The sequence below is a fragment of the Suncus etruscus genome, chromosome 1, assembly GCF_024139225.1.
Source record: "Suncus etruscus isolate mSunEtr1 chromosome 1, mSunEtr1.pri.cur, whole genome shotgun sequence".
In the NCBI taxonomy this organism is placed as follows: Eukaryota; Metazoa; Chordata; class Mammalia; order Eulipotyphla; family Soricidae; genus Suncus; species Suncus etruscus.
Window position 1 is genome coordinate 175960833 of NC_064848.1, and position 23924 is coordinate 175984756.

The 23924-nt window shown below is 51.4% G+C and overlaps 1 protein-coding gene across 7 annotated transcripts in view; it reads right to left on the bottom strand.

The window, feature by feature from the left end:
* MSI2 (musashi RNA binding protein 2) overlaps positions 1–23924 on the bottom strand; it is a 355837-nt gene that overhangs the window by 19252 nt on the left and 312661 nt on the right. For 3 of the 7 annotated variants that reach the window (XR_007494886.1, XM_049772432.1, XM_049772447.1), the window contains exons 10-12: positions 20226–20300; positions 9738–9800; positions 6232–6281 (exon numbers count right to left, since the gene is read on the bottom strand). Coding sequence is in view for 6 of the 7 variants with exons in the window: in XM_049772432.1 (XP_049628389.1) it covers positions 6232–6281; positions 9738–9800; positions 20226–20300 (188 nt within the window). In the remaining variant the exon portion in view is untranslated. The remainder of the gene's footprint in view (positions 1–6231; positions 6282–9737; positions 9801–20225; positions 20301–23924) is intronic. The other 4 variants (XM_049772421.1, XM_049772417.1, XM_049772410.1 and 1 more) reach the window with 2 other exon arrangements.

Here is a 23924-nt window from a genome sequence, read left to right on the forward strand (position 1 = left end):
GCAGGGTGATAGGCTGAGGAGCCCACTGCTCCCGCCTCTGTTCCCACCTCTCCACAGTCATTGGTCTGCTGCAAAGCCCCAGCAACGGGGTAGCCAATCCCCTCCCAGCATTAGGGCTGGGCTTCCTAGCGACCTTCCAGTGTCTATCCTCGAAAGCTCACTGGAAGCAATGTTGACTCTTCCCTAAGGAGACCAGACTACCTCTGTCTGGCCCGAAGAGGCCCTCCCTTGCTCCCTCACCTAGTTTTCTTGCAGGCAGTGGCTGATTTCTCAAGTCTATTAGCTAAAGACTTCTTTCAAATAATTACCTTCAGGCTGTCCTCACCAACCCCTCGTTTCAGACCACACTTCCTCTGGGCTCCTTTGTCTGACTTTGGTCTGAAAGGATTCAGAGACCAGACACCAGATCAGCCAAAGCCAGACAGCACCATGTTGTTCAGACTCACAACAGCATGAGCAGGTGCAAAAACTGCACAGGAGGCCCGTTAAGGGCTCTTGTAAGTGATTTGGGGCTCTCTGCTCCCACAAGGCCGAGGAGAATTGGGCCAATGGCAGCTGTGAGGGTCTTTGCTTTTTATTTCCTTTTGGGTTTTTGTTGTTGTTGTTGTTGTTGCTGGTTTTAAAGATGTAACTTTAAAGACACAGAACTCTGCTCAGACATCTCAGGGCCAGGTATGATGACACATCCAATGCTGGCGTCTGATTGCACAAATCTGATCAGACAGCTAGGCACAAGTCCTCTCTGCCACCTCAGACAAGTCATTTGAGCCATATGTTAGAAATCTTTAAAATGGGAATAGGAACGCAAGTGCCCCCTTCTCAGTACTGTGAAGATTAAATGAGGCAAGTCAGGTTAGCTTAGCACAGCACTGGGCTTGCTTTCTCTCCCTTTGCTCCATGTTCTAAATTCAGTTCAGGGACTGGGGAGCAAGTTGTCCAATGCAGAGTGGCTGCTAGTTTAATCTTTTTTGTCCTGTTCTAGTCCCACGAACAGACAGAACCCAAAACTCTTTCCAAATTAGAGGACCATGGTAACTGGCTTCCCTGGTCACTCTGAAGCTGCCCTATTGAGCATTTTTTAGCTTCTACCATCACTGGCCAGGACACAGCTTCCCACTGTCCTCCAACCACTAATCCACCCATCCCACTGCCAAGCTTTCATCTAAGATCTCTCCCTTCCCTGTCCGGGCTCTTCCAGGTTCAGGTGGTCTGAACCAACCAGTGGCATTATTTCCCTTATGGTTCAATTGTCTGGAAAGCATCTATCGCATTCTAGTCAAACACTTGAAAGACATTCTTCCCCTTTAAGTGGGTGCGAGTCTTGAGATGCGGCCTGAAACCCACCTATCCATGCAAAGGTGGATTTCACTGTGGCTTTTCATCCTGACATTCTCACAAATTTAATTCCAACATCAATCATAGCTATTCAACAGCTTCCTATTTTCAGGGTCCTGAGAGGGAAAGGGGTAGACCCCTATTGTCAGAGATCTAGGAACAAACTTTACTTTCTGCTTTCACTAAATGCACAGTAATTACTCATCTACTCTAAGAATGAGACTGACGTTAGCCCAAGGATTGATTATTTATATTGTTGAAGAAGGCAAATGCCTTTTGGAGAAACATACAAAAGGTCTTCCAAGGACTATGAACACTGCCTTTCATTTAGAAGAACTCACCAATCAGGCAGAGGGCTGAGGACATGGCTGGAACTGAAGAGCCAGTGCCAAGTCCTAGGTAGAGTACATCAGCTGTGGATCCTGATTGGCTGAGTCAGACTTTAGGGGAGAGAGAAAGGGATTGGCAGAGAGGACAAAAGCACAGGCCTGGGAACCAATAGCCATAACCAGGCATAGACAACAAGTTGCTGTGGAAGCAAAGGGAGTTAGATAGAACGAAGATGGCAGCCCAGGATGGATGTCCTCTGGGGTGGCTTTTGGGTGGCTCTCTTTCTCTCCCTTTGCTCCATGCTCTAAATTCAGTTCAGGGACTGGGGAGCAAGTTGTCCACTGCAGAGTGGCTGCTAGTTTAATCTTTCTTGTCCTGTTCTAGTCCCACGAACAGACAGAACCCAAAACTCTTTCCAAATTAGAGGACCACGGTAACTGGCTTCCCTGGTCACTCTGAAGCTGCCCTATTGAGCATTTTTTTAGCTTCTACCACCACTGGCCAGGACACAGCTTCCCACTGTCCTCCAACCACTAATCCACCATCCCACTGCCAAGCTTTCATCTAAGATCTCTCCCTTCCCTGTCCGGGCTCTTCCAGGTTCAGTTGGTCTGAACCAACCAGTCTGGCCCTGCAGTTGGCTGGTTATTCTCTTCATGAAGGAACTGAATCATCTCTCACTATCTTCCTGTCTTCCATACCATTGCTCTGAATGCCCCCATTGGACTCTGTAATCAAGGCTTGTCTAATACATGAATTCAGTATTGCTTCCAGGCTTCATCCTTTTCTGAGGCTTCCAGATGCCTATGTGAGTCCAGGTTTCCTCGAATAGCTCTAAGGGGCCCCTATGCTGGCTCTCCTCTCTCTAGCTGTATGTACTGCTTCTTCAGATGTTATTCTTCAGTCAGAACAAACTGTTTGCAAGATTTCAAATCAACAGGGCTTTTCTGGGGCTTACTGGCTCTGTACACTCCGTTTTTCACACCACCACCGCCCTTGCCTCTGCCTTGGGTTCTCCTGATTTGTCCTTTAGAACCAACCGACCAATTTGTTCCTTAGAAGCCAAACCTTCTGCTCTCCAGTCACAGCTCATCACCTCCTCCTCTATGCTGCTGCTGTTATGGGGTGACCCCATTTTGCTGTGAGATCCCCTCATTTCCACACTTGGAACCGGTTTCCAGTGACAGAGACCTTAGTTAGGCAGCCCAGGAATCTGGACTTGTGATAGAATTCTAGAATAGTGGCCTATTTCAAATTCTCTCACTTGCAGACCCATGATAGAAAACCACTTTGTAAACCAGCTAAGCACCCTCTTTCCTGGGGGGGTGGGGTGCAGGGAAGCAGGAAACTGTGACCATTCTGCCCCCACTGGAAAACCAACAAAGAATGCACTGCAGCTGTCAGTGAGAAGGGCAAAAGTCGAAGGGCAAAGAGCAAAGGGTAAAGTGAGAACAGCTGTGAGCCTGGCACTGTTCTTCATAGAACAGAAGGCCTAAGTCACCAATCTAGTTTCCACTGTACTGAACCATCTGACTGGGGCTTTCTGCCAGGGCCGAAGCACCCAGATTCAATGCCAGAGAGAGCTCCTGCCGGGTAAAATGTCTGTTACTGTTACTTATTTAATAAGGGCCCAGAGTCTGGGTCTCTGGTTGCCTCAGAGGTGGTGGTAGTGGGGTGGCCTGATTCTTCATCCTTTGTTGATGCTCATTCAGGATGTTGGGGCACACACAGTGAGACCTTTAGGAGCTAGCTCTTCCATTGTGACACTCATGAGGTCAGGGTTCAAAAGTCCTAGGAGCACTGCCCTTGCCCAAAGTCTAGCCCCCAGGTATTCAGCCATGTGACACTAAGACATGTGACCATTTCGGGTCCTTTCTCAGGTAATCAAACCCATGTGGAGTTAGTGCCAGGTTCCAAATGGCTGCCTTCCTGCCCTTCTCACAGGATCGATGTGCCAACATGAGGCCCCAAAAGTTCTACCATACTGCTCCTCCTCAGACCTGGGCCCTGGTTCTCTGCCAGAACGAGGGTTTGAGAGGTGGCAGCTACATATGTCACCTGCTGACAACTGTCACACTGATTTAAAAGACCATTAATATCCCCCTGCACCCACTCTATTCACTTTAGGATTAAACATACTTTGGTCTAGGCATCAGGGCTAGTCACTAATTGTACTGAGTTGATTTATCAAGTGCATGGTATTTCTATTACGAAATTATTGATTCAAGCTGATGTATTTTATCCTCAACAGAGTTGGTCCGAAAGCCTTTGGACAATGAATGGAGCTGAGGTCAGTGATGGGCAGCTTCACACGTGATTATCAATTCACTGCAGTTACTGAAATCCAATGCTGGGCTCTTCATGGCCAAGGTCCTGGCTCTCCCAGACACGAATGTTTTAATGACAAGCCGAGAACCTGGGTGGTCAGACAGACACTGCTACAGCTCTCCCAGCAAGAACAATACTCCTGGCATCCCCACAGATGTGAGCTTGTGGTTACAGCCTCCAAAGGATACATGCTACTAGTCCTGGGGAGATTGGGGAGAGCAGAGATGGCTGTGACCCTCCCTGCTTCTGAGTTTCTGAATCCACTGATCAAGGTGCAGAAATCCTGTGGGGGAATGGAAGCTGCATGCCCATCGACCTACTTTTTTTTCCCTGGCGAGACTGGCAGTGCCAGAGGGTCTCTTGTAGGAGACATTGGAACGCAGACCCCTGAGGGTAAGAAGTGTTGCTGTCTTTCCCCATGCACAGTGAAAACAGCTCCTGGGAACCTCAGCACTGATGTTGACTCCCCAGCACCCCCTTGCCGGGGAGTAGTGGCATAGGGGTTTGGGGGGGAAGGAAGAGAATAATTAGATCTCGACTCCCTCACTTAGAAGGCAAAGATTTGCTCTGAAGACACAAGAAATATGAGGAAAGCAGAGACACAGACTGGCCCCCAGAGATCTGCCTTCCCTGGGCATTTCCTCTATGAACTCTCTCTTTCCTCCCCTTTCTCCAACTCTTCAGACATCCAGACTAGGGGCAGCAAGGTCAGGCTTAGGCTGTAGGCCAGAGAAAGGGAGGCTTTTTCTCTCTACACCTCTGCTCCCTAGGTTGGCTCTCCTACCCAGAAGGTCCCCCTAGACTAAGCTGGAAGGACAACTCTTTCCAGATTTCTCTGTCTGAGACTTTGCTTGAAGGGCTGCAGACTGAGCTTACAGTCAGTCCCTGTTTACCCCAACTATGCCACCGACTTCCTATGTGCTGGCTCTGAAAACCTCCAAGGTCTTGTTGGGCCTGAGTGTTCACCCATGACAGATAACATGTGCCCTGCAGGGTCCTATGTGGATTCAAAACCATCAACCAGCCTGGCTCAAAGCAGGGCCAGGCAGCAGGTCCCCCACCCTCGCCACCAGCCCATAGATTCAGGGGCACCTCCAGAAGCTACAAGAAATGCCAAGCACTGCTTGACAGCTGGTCATCGGCCTGTCACCAAAACCAGGAGGCAAGGGTCTGGGAGCTTACTGATGGTGCACCCCTGGGGATATGAGCAGAGGCCGAAGATGCAGAAATGCTCTGGGGAGAGGGAAGAAAGCAACTTGTATGTCACTGCCATGAAGCTGTGCCATTGCTCCCCATACCAGGAAGTGCCCTTCACCCCACCTATCCCCCTACCCAATCAGGGACTGCATGGAAAGTAGTATAGGACATAGCTAGCAGGAGTGAAGTCTAGGGCTTGCTCACGGGCTTCTCCTCAGCCTCACTCGCCCAAATACACGTCGGGCAGCTTCACTTCCTGTTTACAGATCCAGGAGCTTAGAGTCTTAGTTCAATCTGAGCCCCTCTCTTATCACTTCTCACCTCCCTAAGTGAGACCTAAGACATAAGAGACCTAAGGACGTGGGGCCTGTGGTGAGGCCCACAGGACAAGACATGCTCTATATAGGTGTGAGAGAGAAAGACAAGAACAAGGAGGGGCTATGGAGCACCAACCACACTGGCTCCTTACTCTGGCACTGGAGTGGGGCGCTCTAGGCCGAGATCTCAGAGGGGGACACGCTGAGGGAAGTGGCCCCGTGTTGGGCAGAGGAACGGGAAGTGTGAGGGGAGGTGGTGGTGGCAGATGGTGAGAACATGGATCCAAGGCCCCGGGCGACGTGGAGATATGGAGCCCTTCTCTTCCTGTTGCCCACGCTAGCCTACGGACAGCTGGGCTGGGCCAAGCTGCCAGAGACCCTGTAATATCAACTCAACAATGCATGTTCTACAACTACAGCTACAGCTACCAGGACGTCTACTACAGTGCATGCATTTAGTTCAGTCCCACAGATACATACACTCTAAGAACAGGCAGGGGGGGTGTGAAATGTTTAACTGGACAACAGGTGTTTTGGAGTCGTAACTAATAATAATAATAAAAAAACTGAAAACGAAAAGTGTACAAAAAAAAGACATTTCTTAAAAGAGTTGGATATGAGTTTGTTTCTGGAACTGTTTCATCTGAACAAGCAAGAACATGCAAACCAGCTGGTACTAACAGGAAGCTGGACACTGAGAGAGGATTAATAGGTGTGCACAAACCTTCCCGCTGAGCACGCTCAGAAGAGTGTTTGAGAGGAGGTGTGCAGATCCTAGTGTAAAGAGAGGCGGGGAAGTGTGCCTCAGAGACACTCTCACCGCGGCCCCAACCAAGCAAGAGAAAAGACAACAAAACATGACTCTCGCACTCACCACACCATCAGGAGCTCACGGGGACTAAACTGCAATAAAGCTGGCAAGTATAAAGTACAGTAAGGGGTCCTGGCCAGGCCGGGGATAGGGTGGACCGGGGGTTTACCAGCTCTAAGATGGAGACAAACCCGCCCTAGAATGTCACCGGGAAATGAGATAGCCTGCAAACCTCAACCACTTCCCTCTCCTGTGCAGGGAATTGTTTGCTAAACTGGATTTACTTTCTTTTTCTTTTTTTTCTTTTTATTTTTGAGTGTGGGGAGCGGGGGAGGCAGGGAGCATGATGGGGGCCACTGGAATTGAATGAATACGATCAAAATAAACACACTCTCGACTGAGCACAAGGAAAGATGACATTTCAGAGTACCAGGTGAAGGCAAAAGAAAAGTGACCACTGATAGTGAAGCTATCGAGGAGTCGGCGGGGACCTCCCCTGCAGGTACCCCGAGCACTGTCATCTCAGAACTTGAGCGAGTTAGAAACGGGCAGGCATAGTGGCCCAGAGGAGACGGCTGAGGTGCAACAGAGCTCGGGGACCCTGGGACCCTCTATCCTGACACTCGAGCCCTGAGAGATGCAAGTTGCCAACCTGAGCAAAACCACAGCTACAATCCCCACTGGCACCCCCAACTTCAGTCCTCAGCTAGGGCTTTTACTATAGAAACATCCCTCAATAAGTCAGAATAGAAGTCTCAACATGGTTAAAAGGAAGGGAGGTTAAAAAAAGGGTAATATCAAATTCTGGAGCTGGACAAAAGTAAAAGAAAAATGAAAAAATAATACCAACCCCCCCTTTTCTGTGGTTGCCTCACTCTGAAATCAAACCCGAGAGCCCATGGGCAGTGCCAGATTGAAGGTGGACGCATGTGGCCTGGCGCTGGGAGGGGAGGCGAGGGGGCTAAACTCTGGGCCTCTAATCCTGCTGAGCCTCACTACCTATTCTGGGGGCTCTGGGGACAGCAGGGATGGTGAGGAGCAAAGGATAGAGCAGGGCACCTGAACTGGGAAAGCCCTTGGGTGGCCAAACAAACAAGCAGGCCTATGTAGCACCCCTTAGCCCTAGCTATCACGGGGTCCATGCAGACCGGGGAGCTCTGTTGTTCAGGTCCTTTTGAGGAGGAGGGAGAATGGGACTGGCCATCTGGGCCAAAACTCAATGAGGGAAGGAGGGAGGGATTCTCTCTCCAGTGCCAAGAGGTGCTGGAACTGGGGCCTGCTCCTGGAGCTCTGACTCTGGGCTGTCTACTGTGGCCCTAGGGTTCCCTCCAAGCCCTGGTGTGGGGTGGGGCCTGTATCCTCCTGGTGCAGGCACCTCAGAGTTGAGGATTTACTCCTGGCACTGGCCGGGGCGGTGTGGGGCAGGGGGCAGGCGGCCGCGCTCCTGAATCCGATTCACTAGCAGTGCAGTATGAGCATGGCCGGCCCAGGTGCCGGAGGGAGCTGCGCTCCAATGGACATGGCCACAGAAGACACCACTGAGCCGGAACACAAAGGTGTGGCTGGAGATGGCGCTGACCTGAGGGTTGAGGAGGGTGAGAGGGGAGGGCGATGTCTGCCTGGCTCTGGGGACACAGACCATGGGGGAGCACTCTCAGACTCAAAGAACCCCATGCTGCCCTTTAAACTTGCCATGGGGTTGAGGAGAACGGGGTGGGAGAGAGGCAGGGTTAATTTCCGGTTAAAGTTTAGTTTCATAATCCAAGTCATTATCATCAGAAAGAAACTGAAGGTGAAAAACAACAACCAACACGCCAAAATCTCAAGGTTTTCCTTTTGTCTCCAACCCCTTCACTCCCCTCTCGCTCAGGCACAGGGAGCTCAAAGGCTCCTTTGTCCTGAATCCAAAAAGTGCAAAGTTCCCAAACCAAAGGAACTAGGGAGCCAGGAGGCAGCTGAGCCCCTACTGGCAGGCGTGGGTGGGTGGGTGTCCCCTGGGGCACTGGCCAGAGGGCAGGTGGGGCCTCAGAGCCCAGCTTCCAGCTGTCCACCAGCTTGCCTGACTCTCTGGTCAGTGCCCCTCAGCAACCCTGAAGACTCCCTGACTTTCCAAACTACACTCCAAGGGAAGGCTGGGGGAATAAATCCTTTGTAGCTCAAGGCAGTGCCAGTTTGCATGGAACGGATTTCCCTGCAGGTCGCTAAGCCCTCATTTCATGGAGGAGAGCTGGGTGCTTGCCATTGGCCCTTGGGGCTTTAATGCCCTGTTTCCTGGTACCCTTGCCAGCACCTTCTCCCTCTGCTCTCCAATTATTGAGACCCCCAGTATTCTTTTGCAAACCAAGCCTAAGGATTTAGGAGGGACAGCAGCGGTGCTGAGGTGAGGAGGGGCCTGCAGGCTTTGCAGGAACCCTGCTTCTTTAAAAAGGCAGTAGCGGCCAGCACCAGGGACAGAAGACTGGGGGCAGGGAGCTGAACATGCCCTGGAGCAGTGGTCCTCAAACTATGGCCTGTGGGCCACATATTGTATTTGTATCTGTTTTGTTTCTTCATTGCAAAATAAGATATATGCAGTGTGCATAAGAATTTGTTCCTAAGTTTTGTTTTTACTATAGTCAGACCCTCCAATGGTCTGAGGGACAGTGAACTGGCCCCCTGTTTAAAAAGTTTGAGGACCCCTGCCCTGGAGGGTCAAGGGAAGTGTCTCCTACTTTCTGGGAATTGTCCCAATCTTCTAAAAAGATGGATTTGGGAACATTGGACTGGCGTTGTCTCCAGTGACAAAAAAAAAAACAAAAACACACACACTTTCTCTGGCTGCCAGAGCCCTACAGTTACTGAAAAGATAGCAGCAGTGTAAGAGCAGGCTACCAGCCCTCTCTGGACAAGGCAGCAAGGCAGATGGGAGTATACAAGGATGGGGGCCTGTTGGGTTGGAGTCTGCAGGGAATGGGGCCTGTATGGATAGGGATCTATAGGGATGGGGTCAGCTTACAGGGATGGAGAGTCTGCATGGATGGGGGCTACAATGATAGAGATGCAGGAATGGGCAATACAGGGATGGGGGTTCATTAGGGATGAGAGCTGCAGGGATTGGTTCAGCCTACAGGGAAAGGGGCTGTAAACATGTGGCTCAGGCCAGCAGTCAAAGGCTGGGCTTGTTTCTCTCACCAACCAGAAATTCAGGGGACCAAAGGAGGTCTGGGGGCTGTGTGTGTGAGGGGACAGTCTTGAGTTGACCCACAGAAGATATAGGAGAGCCCTAGCTTTGTGGTCTTGTGCCCGCCCAGTCCCACCCCTGTGCCTGGTAAGCTTGTGGACAGCTGTGGCACACAGAGCCAGCAGGGCCTTGGCTGTCCCTCCCCCCTACTCCCCACACACTTAGGGCATGCCGGAAATAACACCCCCAACCTCCCTACCTGATCCTCGGGCTGCTGCCACAGCTGCTGCTGCCACCGGTCCATAGGCTGCTGCTGGGAAGCCTGGTGGAAGAGAGAGTGGCCCCAGTGAGGGAAGCTCCAGAATGGGTGGTCTGGCCCCGCTCCACCCTCAGCACAGAAGAAAGTGTTGGGAGGAATTTCCACAGGCCAGCTTTGAGGGAGACACATGAGGGGCTCTGGGGCTTCCGGAAGACATCACTGGTAGATGACTCCTCTCGTCATCATGGACACTGGTTCTCAAAGGCAACCCCCAGGAAAAAGCAAGAAGATCGGGAGTGACTTTCTTTTGCTGCCTGTGACCCTGCTCCAAGACATGCTGACCCCTGGTGCCAGTCTTGCTGGTGCCACCCCTGAGCATGACAGGGCATAACATACCCCTAGGGTCTGGGTACCAGCTCTCCTCTACGGGTTTGCTATGGGCTCCCCATCTGCATGTCCAGGGGGCTCCAGCAGAGGAGCTGCAGGGCTCTGGGGTGAGAGTCCTGAGCTGAGTTCCCTCTGGAAGTGGTCCCTGCCTCAAGCTCTCTCCAGCCTGCAATGGTCTTGAGCTCTTTGGTGCTGCACCAGACAGTAGCTGGGGCAAAAGACTGAAGGACGAGTGTCTCCTTATACAACAGAAGATGAAGGAAGATGGGGAGGCATCCACTGCCTGGGTGTCTTTAGGTCACCTGTATGTGCTTGCACACACTCCCCAATACAGACCAGCCCTGGTCCCCGGAGACCCACTTCCAAATGCCTGGGGATGGGACCATGAGGTCGGAAGCCAGCAGCAAACTCGGAGGATGGCCAAGTCCTGCCAGGGCTGCTCAACTTCGGGCCCCGAGTGAGGAATCACTATAGACCCGAAGAGGGGAGACATGCAGAGGAAGGAGAGTGAGGAGAAGCCACCCCCGGAGCCAGCACTAGAAGCCCACTAAATTCTAAAACTATGGGCCTAGCTACACGGAACTACTAGGGAAGAAAGGAAAGAGCGATTGTGAAGAGGTTGGGCTAAGCTACTGAAAATGCCAATGAAAAGAGACATACTTGCATTTAAATATGGTAATAGGGCTGTTGAAAGGGGAAAAAGAGAGATGCAGGTGAAATAAATGTATGCAGTACAGTGGTCCCTGGCTGCCAGAAACATGTCTGTCCCAGCTCACAATGTTCCAGCTCCCAGACCTATCCCCACAGCACCCGCCTGGAGACGATGTCCTCCCCCAGCAAGTCCTCTCTCCACTGCTTCTGGGCATATGCTAGATTTCTGAAGACATGGATGCTCGTGAGAAACACTGGAGAAAAATCTGGAACAGGTCAAGTTATTGCTCTCTGCACACACACTCCAGCCTCCTGTCGGCACAAGGTTGGAAGGGCGGTCAGAGGAGGCCACAGGTTGGTAGGCAGGGAAGGAAGATGGAAGCTGTTCTTTTTTACTTGAAAATGAAGGAAAGGGTAAGGGTGAGCACAGTCAATAAAACCACTTATAAATGAAAGGTCTATTCTAAAGTGGAGCCTATTTCAAAAGGTAAGTCCGAAGAAAGAAGAAAATGAACTTATCAGGTGCACAAATACTTCAATACCTCAGACAAACCCTCAGACAAACAAACCCTCAAGAGACAAACCCTACTGAATTCTATGCTCAGAAGTTATTCCTGGCAGTGCTTGAGGAAACCATACGTGGTGCCCAGGATTTACATTGAAGTTCACAGGATGCAAGGCAAGCATTTAGGCCCTGTATGAACACTTTAATGGGCTCAACCACTTCTGTAAAGTAACTGCTTCTTGGCCTCCTCACCTGTAAAGGAGATGAAGGCACAGGTGCAGGAATAATAGCTGCCAGATGAATGGGTATGTGGTGCCCATGATGCTCACTGTCACCCAGAGGCCTATTGGGATTCTGTGCAGCTCATCCCCCCTCAAGATGTAGTGTCCCCGTTTTCTCTAGGGTGGCCTCAAGCAGTGAGCTTGATGGCAGTGAGCACACAGGGGGCCTGACTTTCTTAGGGGTCATGGAGATTAGGTGATTTTAGTGGAGCTAACTCCCTCTTGCTCAGAATCTGAATAGACGTTCTGCTGAGTGCCAACAAGGCCTAGTGGGCTGGCACAGCTCCATGGCCAAGGGGAAAGAAATACTGTGTGTGTGGACTTGCAGGGCTGGGCACTGCCTCCGAAGGAACTCTGCCTGTGCATCAGGAAAGCCAAAGAGGGAGCCTGGGGTGGAATTTGCTCAGGCCAAGCCTACTTCCCAGGCGCAATCAATGTTGATTTGGACAAACCTGGTTCTCCTGGGGGAGGGGATCCATTGGGCCAACTGTGATTTGCACCCCTACTTGGACCCCTAGCCCCCATGCCAATTCCTCTCAGCTCCCTGGAAGGGGGAAGCTCCAGGGATCTTCACCTCCCGGAAGCACAAGCTGTCTTCTGGCAGAAGAGTCTGACCATACCTCAGCCCTCCAGCCTGGGAACCCAGGGCCTCTGGGCTTGTCACCAGCACAGGCCTAGGGTAATGTATTGAGGAAATTGTGGTGACCGTCATCCCCAGACCTTCTGGAGCAGAGCGCTACCTATATTTTGGTTGAGAGTCACTCTGCTCTGACTGACCCTGCCTCCACTAAGCACAGTTATTTTTACCTGCGTCTTTTTTTTTTTGGGGGGGGGCGCACACCCAGTGACGCTCAGAGGTTACTCCTGGTTATGCACTCAGAAATCGCTCCTGGCTTGGGGGACCATATGGGATGCCGGGGGATGAAACCGTAGTCCGTCCTTGGTTAGCGCTTGCAAGGCAGATGCCTTACTGCTAGCGCCACTGCTCCGGCCCATTTACCTACATGTCTTACTCCTCTTGCTTGGGTGACAGATTCTGGGACAGGACTAAGTCACACGCCCCACTTAAGCGCTAATACAGAAGCTCCATCATGGAGGAGTCTCCAGGGGCAAGCTGCTGTAGCATGAATCAGGATTGGGTATGCCCCACAGTCAGGGGAGAACCCTAGTGGGTGAACATAGAGACATAGAGGCATAGAGATAGCATATGCAAGTCCCTACGGGGAGCATGAGCAGAGTTAGCCCAGTAGGGCTGGGGTGCTGGGCCAGAGCCTAGAGTGCTTTGTACTGACCCTCTGGTTGTTTACTGGGCCCTCAGGACCTTGGCCAAAGACTGAGTCTCCCTGGAGATCCTGAAGCTCAGGAATTGAAGCCAGGATGAAGAACTCTTGGGGCTCTGCCCAGAGGATGGGGTGCTGAGGGTTCAAGACTGTGCCACTTTTTTAAAATATTCACTGAACCCCATACAGTTCACCCCTTCCAGTCTGTGGAAGAGGATTCTTGTCAGTGCAGGGCAGATCCCTGATACCACCAGTATCAGGCAGGCTTCTGCATGTCTCCTAACGGTCTTTTGGAAACACAGAAGGCCCAACCAGCACCACCACAGCCCAGCAAATTCTTAGACACTGGCTTTAGACACTAGTAACACCATGGAGAGATATAATAATTTCAAATTAACCCTTATTGATCTAAATTTTGATAATTCTATTTGCCTTTGTATTGTAACAAATAATATGAAATAAACTTGTGCCTGCAAGGAGGCAAGGTTGGCTGGTGGATGGGAGATTGGGGACACTGGTGAAGGACACTGGTGAAAAATCACACTGGTGGTGAGATTAGTGTTTGAACATTTATGCCTGAAATGGCTGTATTATGAACAACTTGGTAAATCACAGTATTATAATTAAATTAAAAAAAAATAAAGGCCTTCTGGAAGATTCTAATACTGACCAGAGAGAGGCACTGGAGACACCTGACTTAGAGGAAGCCAGAGGGTATCCTCTGAGTTAGTAACTGGTTCTGCTGGAGGGGACCCTGGGCTGGCAGCTATCCCTATGTCCCCTTTCCCAACTGGGTAGGGCAGACAGTGCTAGTGTGGGTGTGGGCTCAGCATAGAGTAGCTGTATATGAGAAAAAGGGTAAGTGGCTGCATAAACTCAGATAACAGGAGAGCTCCTGGGGGAGGCCAGGTCAGGACATGTTTGGTGGAAGCAGCCTAGATGATGGGAAATTTGCAGACTGCCCAGCCCATGTTGGAGCCAAGAACATTCCCTGACTCTGCCTGCTTGAAATGGGGTCCCATCCATGGGACCTGACCCACTCTCTCTACAGGCCTGGGAGAATGGGATTGCCAAAGCTGTTCTCCCTTCCCAATGCCATCATCAGGTCACAGGAGGTGTGGGGCACCCCACCTGGCCATGCAGCAAGCATTTGCTTGTCTCTCAGGAGAGTTGACAAAGCCTGTGTATGGAAAGTTTCTCCTTTCAGACCAGTATCAACAGGATCTCTGTTCTTGAGACACTCTCCCACTGACTATTAATGGACATCAGACAAACCACTGGCCCTCCAACATTCATTTATTTTTGTGGGATGGGGTGGGAATTTCAGGTGATCCACTGCTAAGCTCCAATATCCCTCAAACCCTTGAGAAGGCAGTTCACACAGCTTTAATAGGGCTCTTTGTCTCCACATTAAAGACATCAAACTGCAGGAGAAAGGACAGAATTCTGCTTCCTTACCACAGGCAATCTTGACAAGCTTTTTTGTCTATCTAGATGGCCCAAGCTCTCTGGATCTCTCACCTGGTTGATGCCAGGTGAGTCCACCCCTGCTCTATTTTGCTAGAGCCTTTGCAATGGTTCTGCCATGGTGGGAAGCCACCAGAGTCTTGATCAGCCTGAGACTTTGTGCTGAGACCTTGGGCCTCTAGCTTTCTGGATAAAGACCACTGAGCTTAGACTCCTTCCTGGAAAATGTGGGCTTTGCCACTTAATATCTTGAGATGAGGTGCTCCTTGCAGGAGTAGTGGGACCTGACAGATGAACTGGAAATAGTTGAGGTGTTTAGAATGGTAGGGAGCAGTTCTGTGGGTACAGAAAGCCTGCTATTATACCCGGCATAGAAACATGCAACACATGTGCCGGCTCAGGCCAGCCCTAACTCAGGGTGATAGCTGAGCAGCCGTCTTCACATTCATTTCCTCACCCACGCCATAACAGAGCTTCAGCTGCTCAATGCTCATGGGGCAGAGCACATGCCTTGCTTATGAGATGATCTAGGTTCCATCCCTGGCACAGCACTGCCCAATTTGGAGGGGAGAGTTGGTAGAGTCTGAGCACTGCTGGGCCCAAGCACGGTGAGGTGGGGACCTCACAAGACCAATGGACTGGATGATGAGAAAGAAGCTGTGACACGGATGAGAGCCCAGCAGCTGCTGCTTTCCAAGGCCAGAAAATAGCTCAGAGCCTGCATAGCGTCCTGGCCCCCTCGCTCGTCTCTGAGACCTACTGAAGGGCAAGAGGAAACCATCAAGCGGTGGTTAAACCAGGTGGTTAAACAAGTCCCTTCTCCCTCACATACAGGTGCAAACAACCTCCTGGGCCTCAAGCAGTTGCTCTGTGCACACAAAGTCACACATCCATGCATGCACACCAACATGGTGCATGCATGACCTCACACAGATGTATGCATGGAGGCATAACACATACATACACACATGCACACATACATGTAGAGCTGCGCACATCTATACGTGCACAAAAGACACATATACACACATGTACAAACATACAACAGGAGAGCCCAATATGCACACACATGTATACAGAGGAGTCATGCACGTGCACATGTGTGCAGGTACACTGTACACACGTGCGCAGATACACACATATACACATGCATACAGGGGGATTCATGGTCAGGCCTGGGAATTCAGAGCCACGGCAGTGCTCTGCACACGCAGCCGTAACTTTTATTTCTATTTTTATTAGTATCGCCCAAGGTAATCACAGAAGCGGAGCTGAGAACTCCCTTTAGTGTCTTTCTATTCTAAAATCCTATTAATTTACATGACATTTCACACCCAAAGGGCTTTAATAGATGACATCCGTAATTTCCCCGTGAGTGATGGGGGTGTGGTGTGGACTGTGAGTTGGGTGGTGAGCCTGCCAGTAGGAGGTAGGGGAGCCAGAGCCCAAAGCCCCCAGGACATGGTGCCCAGGCCAGCATGAGTCCCACAACCTCTGCCCATGACTATCAGCAGGTCTGGCAGTGCCCTCCAGCTGACCTGTTTTACTCCAGTTCTCCCAGGGAGGGCCTAAAACATCTTAGGGTCCTTCCAAGTACCAGCTGTCTTCCTCTCTGTCCTCAGAACCCCTCAGGCTCAGCCATGGCCATTCACTGCATTTCCACAGCAGGGCAAGCCCGGGACCTGTGGTTCCTCCTCACTCAGTGCAGGGGGATGGGGAGATTACGAGGGTGGAGGCCCTCCTACTGCTTGAAACCTGGAGTGTCCACAGCCAAAACAAGGAGAGCTGGGAGGTGCCCTCAGCAGGCTTTGGACTGAGAAGTATGTGCACTCCAGGCCAGTAGGGTTTACTGGACACCAGCATCCTGAGCACTTGTCATGGCACCCAGGAAAGGATCAACAAGTAACAGCAGGGTCAGTGTCCCTGCCCCAATCCCTGAATCTGGGAACAAGTGGCATCAGCTTCCCAGAGCACCAGCCCAGGGCAGGGACAGAACCAAAAAAAGCAGAAATGCGAGAGAGGGAAGATACGTGCTGCCTTTCCTATCACCTCCTGGCTCTTTTTCTATCAGAGTCTGTCTGATGAACTTCCATGTGGGCTTCAAAACCCAATTCCAATCCCCTTCCTAAAAGCTTTCCAAAAGGACTCACTCTGCACAGCTATCAGGTTATCTGGGGGTGCCTGGGACAGGCCTGGAGAGAGGGGATTCTCATGGTAGATCTCTTGAGATCCAAGAATCCATCTTTTCAGCCTGAGTAGGCTGCTTGGGTGCCCCTTTGCTCTCTGGTGCTGATCCACATGCCTCAGTTTTGCCCACCCAGCAACACTTATTAAACACCCCCCAACTCCAAAAACACACACAAGAGATGATCCTGCTCCCTCTTCATGGAACCGCTCCTCATCCTCATCTGAGTGCCAGCAAGGCATCCTCAAGGTCCCGGTGGACCGCAGGTTCCCCATCCCTAGCTTTTCTTCAAAGAATTGGAACCTTTTTTATTTGTTTAAGTTGAACACTGGTTTCCAGGAATCAACACATTTCCAGATTTGTTGGACAGTGAAACTGCCACCTGAGGAATTTAAGCAAAGGGCCCTATGACTTCAGAGAAGAACTGTCTGTGGGAGGAAAGGGAACAGAACAGCTCATGAAGCTGCTGCCCTCGGTCTGAGCAGAGCCTTCATTCAGAAGGAGAGAACAATACCTCGGAGGAGAAGACCAGATCCTAATGCTCTAGGAGTCACATCCAGGCTGCTTTCCCATGGGAGAGCGAACACATTCCCCGTGCACAGGCCATTCTGTGTTTCCGCATTTATGTTCTTAAAATTTTCTTGACATCTGACGTAGGATCTGAGCATGCCCTTTCCATGTCTGGCATGTGCTTCTTTTTCCCTTTCAATCTCCCTCACTCCATTTGGCTTTGCAAAACCCAGCTCTGGGATCACCAGCAGGCAGCTTTTCCGGGGTGACTAGAAAGAGGGACAGCTGAGGAGTGATGAAACATGACAGCGACCACTGTTTCCTGAGCTTCCAGCTGTACAATATGTACTGACCCGCATACACATACCTCGTTGCACTCGGTTCTGATTTAATTCTAAATAACGAGGCAGTTACCTACCCCGGGGGTGAGTGGCTAGAGGTTGAGGTCACACAGCTCAAGGTTACTTGGGAGGTGGGAATGAGGGTCTGGCAGTGCTGTGCCTAGCACCTCTTAAATTAGCAAGAGATTTGGTTACTGGCCTTGTACTATTGGGGTAGTGTGTGCATGGGGGAGGTCGGGCAGAAAAGTAAGCCTGGTGCAAACCACACAGGGCTGTGGACATGCTCCCTTGGGAAACCACACACCCGGTGTTTGGCTCTGAGGATGCCAGATGCCCCAGTGCCTGCAATTAAGGGCAGGGGTGAGGGGAGGGGCCCTGGGCTGAGCTGGGCAGCTGCTGCACACAGATGCTATGTCACATCAAGGACAGACCACCTCCAGCAAGAGCAGGGCACAGGAGGAAGCAGGGAGGGGCAGGGGACAGGCAGCAGTAGGGTGAATTCTCCAGTATCTTGAAGCCACACAAGACTGTCCTTGGCCCCCATTATTTAGTGCAGTCACCTCCCCTGCAGCGAGAACAGGAGACTGTCAGACTAAGGGGTGGTCGCACACAGCGCATCCGTGGCAAGCAATTTATTTTTCTACCTCAGTTGCTTATAGGGGGGAGGAAAAAATAAAACGTCATTAGGGAGAAGCTCAGAGGGACTGTTGGCAGAGATGAAGGAAATTCACAACAGCTCAAATGTCCGTGAGGCAGGCAGGGCAAGTCCACAAAAGCAGAGCGACGTGCAGAAGCAGCAGAGGTGGAGAAGCCACAGACACAAAAGAATAATAAGAAAGCACGCCTGAAAAAGCCTGCAGGAGAGTAAGAGGAAACGAACCGACAACTGCATCAAGCATCTTTAACGAGGTGAGCGGCACCGGCTGGGCTGGGACTAAGGATGCCTGAGAGTGGATGAGCAGAGGCCATACCACACTCGGAGTCACGCGCCTAAACAGCTGTCCCAGCCACACTGTCATGGTGCCAGAGGCAGAGTCCCCAGCTGGGTCTATCATCCAGGCCAAGACCCCTCAATCCCCTTCTCCTTCCTGACTAGGTCTAGCCTATGCTGAAGGCCTGGGATACCCAGGGATGCTGTCCCTGTTCCCTACTCAACTCACATGCTGCCTGCCCCAGGCAGACAAGACCCCTCCTGGGACTATTCTCTTGGACCACTCCTGGGCCTGGAGGGCAGGTGCTTAGGAGAAGGAGCTAGTGTGGTTATCCCTTTTATGGTTCTCTCAGAGGCCCATGCTTCGCCATGGGGAACAGTGACCATGAGAAGACGCACCTGCCAAGCTTGGTGGCAGCTGAGTCCTCAGTGAACTCAAGGTGCAAGAAGGGACATGACAGAAAGGAGGCCACACCAGAACTCTTAGAGAGGGGAACAGCATGGACACGCCAGGAGCTGTGGAGGTCTCACGCTTTTTCCTTGAACCCAGAACAATCTGAGGGGGCATTTGTGATGGAGATGGCCCAGGTTCTGTACATCCCACCCCACAGGTGCAGCCAGAAATAACAGAAAACACCTTACTTAGCCCAAATGCACTGATAGCTGCATTTTCTTCTTTGTCATCTTTCTTTTCTTTACTACTTCTAATCATGCTCAGAGGTAACTCTTCTTTGCACTCAGGGATCACTCCTGGCAATACTCAGGGGATTGAACCTGGGTGGAGTACATGCAAGGCAAGCACCCTACCCACTGTACTATGACTTGTCCTTGACAGCTTCAGTTTCCACCCACAACACTGATTTTATACCTGCAGGGAAAGGCTTGCCCTTCTCTGTTCTTGGGAGTCTCCCTCTTGACTGTGAGGTAATGACTGATGACTTTGGTGCAGATGACCTTGGATTTGGGGGCCTGTGGTTCTGCTCCCTGTAATATGTGGACTGAAAGCAGCTGCTTCTGTCACACAGCTGGGGATGGCCTATCCCCTGGGGCATAGTCATGAAAGAACCTCCCCTATGGCTCCTCTACCTCTACTTGTGACTATACCTGCCAGCTGGGCCCCCACATTGGGCAGGTGAACAGATGGCGCCCATTCTTCCCAACCAAGTTATGGAGATGGGGACCTACTGCGATGTGGACCTGCCGTGATGTGGACATGCTGTAGCATCTACTTACTCTGAGTGTGGCTTTAAGGGCCATCAATGTTTTCTGACCTTCTAACGCACCCTTCCCACCCCAAAGCTCCAACACCAAGAGGGTCCTATATGCAGTTACCACCATGTCCCATTGCAGGTCCCCAGCTGAGGGCCATGAGGGAGTGAGCTCTACAGAGAAACTGGTCAGCTCCTTCTGGAGCCTCCTCCCTAGTCTAAACTCCCTTTCTAATATCCGACTGTTCTATGCATAGAGAACCCCCATATTGTCCCAACATAATCTTACTGTGTTCCTGGGCTGGAAGAGGATGACTCCCCCTTTCAGGAATATTACCAAGTCCATAAATCTGCATCTTCCACAGTCCTATGGCTGCAGCCCACCTAGCTGTCCCCTCCATAGGGTCTTGCTCTCACACAGAGAAGAGAGAATCCCCCCATCCCTATACCACACAGTAACTATGACACAGCAGAAGGCTAAAAAGTGGGAACTGGAGGAGAAAAGGTGGGGAGTGGGAGAGAGAGATGCAGGAGTGAGCTCAGGCTGAGAGAGAATAGGGGCTCTCAGCTTCTAGAACAAGATGAGGAGCAGACACAGCACCTACTCCTGAGAGTCACACACTCTGTCACATAGAAACCAGGGGTTGGCTGGAATTGAGCACCTGCGTTGAGTCTGAGCTGCTCCTCTTCTGGGGCGGCCTCACCCACCCGTCCCCAAGACTCAGGAAACAGACATACTCACCTGGGAACTGGTAGCCATAACTGGGAGCGAATCCTGGGTAGCCGCGGCCATAGGTCGCCACAAAGTTGGGGTACCCTGGAACAGAGAAAGGCCAGAACAAGCTATTAGTACAACTTCTATGGGGTGGGGTGGGCAGAAGCTGGACTTAAGTTTCCTGCACAAATGACTTGTCTTTTGTACAAGTCTTTACTCATCCTCGGTTACCGATCTCTGGGGGCTGGGGACATTGGTAATTGGTCCATATTTGGGCAGGAGAGACCACCCCCACCCTTGTTACCCCTGCACTTTCTTGTACTGCAGAGTAAATGCCAGGCTTCGGCGCCAAGACTGGGCGCATGTCCCTGACATTTGAAGAGCTTCCCTGGGATGTACTTTACCTTAGAGCTATTGACAGGAGGAGATTAAAGTCCTTGTGGGCTTCCCCCAGCAGGGCTCACCCCAGAGACATAACCCGGTTAAAGGTGGGGATTACAGTTTGGCCTGGGCTTCAGGGCTGAGCCTGGGCTGGAGGTGCTATGACCCAGGAGGCTCAAGTACCCCCAGAGCAGAGACATGAAGGGGGGATTTGGTGCCTCCTCTAGGCCCTGAAAGGACTGGGAGGGGCTGGGCTATTGAAAGTGGATCAGAAACAAGGTGCCAACCTTGGATTGGCATCCCACATTGGATGGATGCCAATGGCCCTTTTGCATTAGGTGTGAGTGGTTGGTGGTGGGAAGCCAGGTGGCCCTGGTGCAAAGACTGCAATAAGTCGGTGTGGGATAGTCACAGGAACTGTGACTTCGAAGCTACCTTCAACTCTAGAGGTGCCACCTGCTCATGCCCATCCCTCCACTCAACCAGGTCACTTCCAGGGATCCAGGTGATAAAGGAGGCTGTAATTCTGTTCCCTGCCCCGCTTCCACCCCTCCAGGCTTCCATACTCTCCACAAGCATATGACAATAGTAGTGCATTCATGCTCATAAAATACCACTAGGGATCAGGGAGGGGTTGAGTGAAGGGCTGGGGAACTTTACATGTGAGTGCTGAGTTCCATCGCTGGCACCCCACATAAGCACTGTTCTCCCAAGTTCCTCAGTAAAAAATACCCCTACACACACCCTCCCCCACAATTGGCCGCCTCCCCTACACCGAAGGGACACACACACACACACACACACACACACACACACACACACACACACACACACGCATGCACGCACACATGCCAACAAATTAGCCAGGCCAGATATACATTCGTAACAAAATGGCCAGGTCCACTGCCCCCCATACATATTAACAAATTGTCTAGGACACACACATACACATGTATGTATGCACTCACACATGCATGCGCATGCACTGTTCCCAGCAGCTAGACTTGATCTCCTGCAAGACCCACATCTCTGTGTGTCTGTTTTTCTCTCCCTTCCCTGAGCCTAGGACAGAAGCAGCAGAGTGTGGCCTCCTGCATTTGCAGAGCTGGGCAACAGTGTCCCTGCCCAAGGAAGCAGAACTTCTCCAGGGCCCACACTTGGTCCAGAGGTATTTGGGGGGGGGGAGTGGGGTTCAGGACAGATATCATGGTGGTAGTCGGGTCAGTGTCTGGTGGTGAAGACAGTGGCCCCTGCTGGTGGCTGGAGTTCTGATCACCTAATGCCTCGGTTTTGTCTTTGTGATGGTGAATCCTCCCACTCCACTTTCCACCTGCATGACTGGCAGACAGTTGACCCCATCACAGCCTCCAGGCTTGGGATGACCTTTGTCCCTGTGTCTGTTCTACAGATTTATGGAGAGGCCCCACCACAGGCTCCTATTGTCATGGCACCTCATGGCTTCCCATCTCCCAGTCTGCAGGTGAGGCTTAAGGGGACACATGAGCAGACTTGCCCCTGACCTGGGCTATGCTCTCTGGTAATCTGGGGGCTTGTAGGCTCCCTCCCCCATGGACCTGTACTTGCCTGAAACCAGCTTTTCTGTTCTATAGTGGATACAAACCTATAAACTGTCTGTGGTCACTCTTTGACCACCCAGAAGCCCCTGTCTTCTGCTCCCTGCAGGGTGTTCCTCACTGCGAGGTGTGTGACCAAACATCCGAGGAGCAAGTCCCAAGTGTGACCTGAAGGGGCAGAGATGAACCTGCCCTGCCCCCTACACCCCCCCCCCCCCCCCCGAGAGCCTGGCTCCTTCCCAGTGTTTATTTCATGGCTGGCCAGCTCCATTCGCCTCCAGATTAATCACCTGCTATCACATCAGACCCCTCAGCACTAGATTTCATCTACCATTATTTCAACAATATTGATAAACGGATTATATGCAAACAGCCACATCACTGCTGCTGAGGGGCTTTAGGGATGAAAAATGACTCCTTTGCTTCTCACTTCAATACTGGGGGGCTTAAATATTTCAGCACTAATCTGCCAGCAGGAGCGAAAGCCATGTGTTGCCTCTGGAGGCCCTCAGGCTGGGGATGGCGGGGAGGTGGGTACAGAGCTCAATGCCTTGTTGATTCAGGCCACCCAGATGAGTTCCCAAGAGCTGGGTATATTTCCAGTTATACCCTAAGGCCAATGTGTGGCCAAGTGCACCCTAATTCTAGGCCTCACCCCAATCTTCCTGGAAGTGTTAAAGTACCTCCTGCATCACAAATAGGAGGATCTGGTGTCTGTGCCAATGTGGGGGAGATGATCTCCCGTTCCCCTACACCCCCCATGAAACATCCTCTGGGCTGGGCAGATGAAATCATAAATTTATAATACAACATTACTTCAATTTTCCTCTTCATTTACTGCTCTGCAGCCAAGCTCTGCTCCAGCGGCTCCCAGCCTCGGCCACACGGGGAAATTGGCTGGCTGCATATCAATAGCACATTACAGCAGCCCCACACGGCCACACCATCAAGCCACATTACCGAGAGATGCCCCAGCTACGGCTTCCATTAGCAGCCGGGCCCCGCCCGCACGGCCACCGCACAATTTATCTGCTCCAGTACTCAGGACGCCTGATCAATCCCACAGTCATTATCTCTTGTCACCAAAGGAAAAGAAAAAAAAAAACCCGAGCCTTCTGCTTGGATGACTACCTTTCTCGTAGAGAGGCTTTCCATGGTGGTTGAGGGGGAAAAATATTTCTGAAATCGACAACAGAATTGGAACCTGCCAGCTGGCTCCTTCTCAGGCCTCCCTCCTAGGGGCTGAGCTGGCAGAATTCATGGAATCATGGTTCTAGATCTTTGCTCCAGACACAGAAGATGTCTGCGTCTTGGAAGGGCACATACACGATTCTCCCTTCTCCCTTCTGATTCTTTCAGAATCACCGACAAGTGCTTGTGCCTGGCTCCTACTTCGAGATGTATGACAAGGTTATCCAGCAAACTGCCTGGGTGGGACAGATCAACAGCACGGAGCATCTCCTGGGGCTCTGGGCTAACCTGGGTAATCACACACTCAAGTACAAACTCAAGCCAACTGCCAACCTAGGAAATCCCCCCCTCCCCACCTTAGGCCCTAGAACCCTATTCAGGACCAAGACAACAAAGAGGCTAGACTCCAAGACAAGTATAGGGAATTCCAGGATCTCCTACAGACTTCTGTCAATTTTACTTACACTTAAATGAGAAACAACAACCCATTTTTAGTTTCTTGGGGGAGCCTGGGTCCTCTATAAAGTGCACAACAGCCAGTGGACACCATGGTGGAAGGTGTAGAGAGAAGACTGACTAT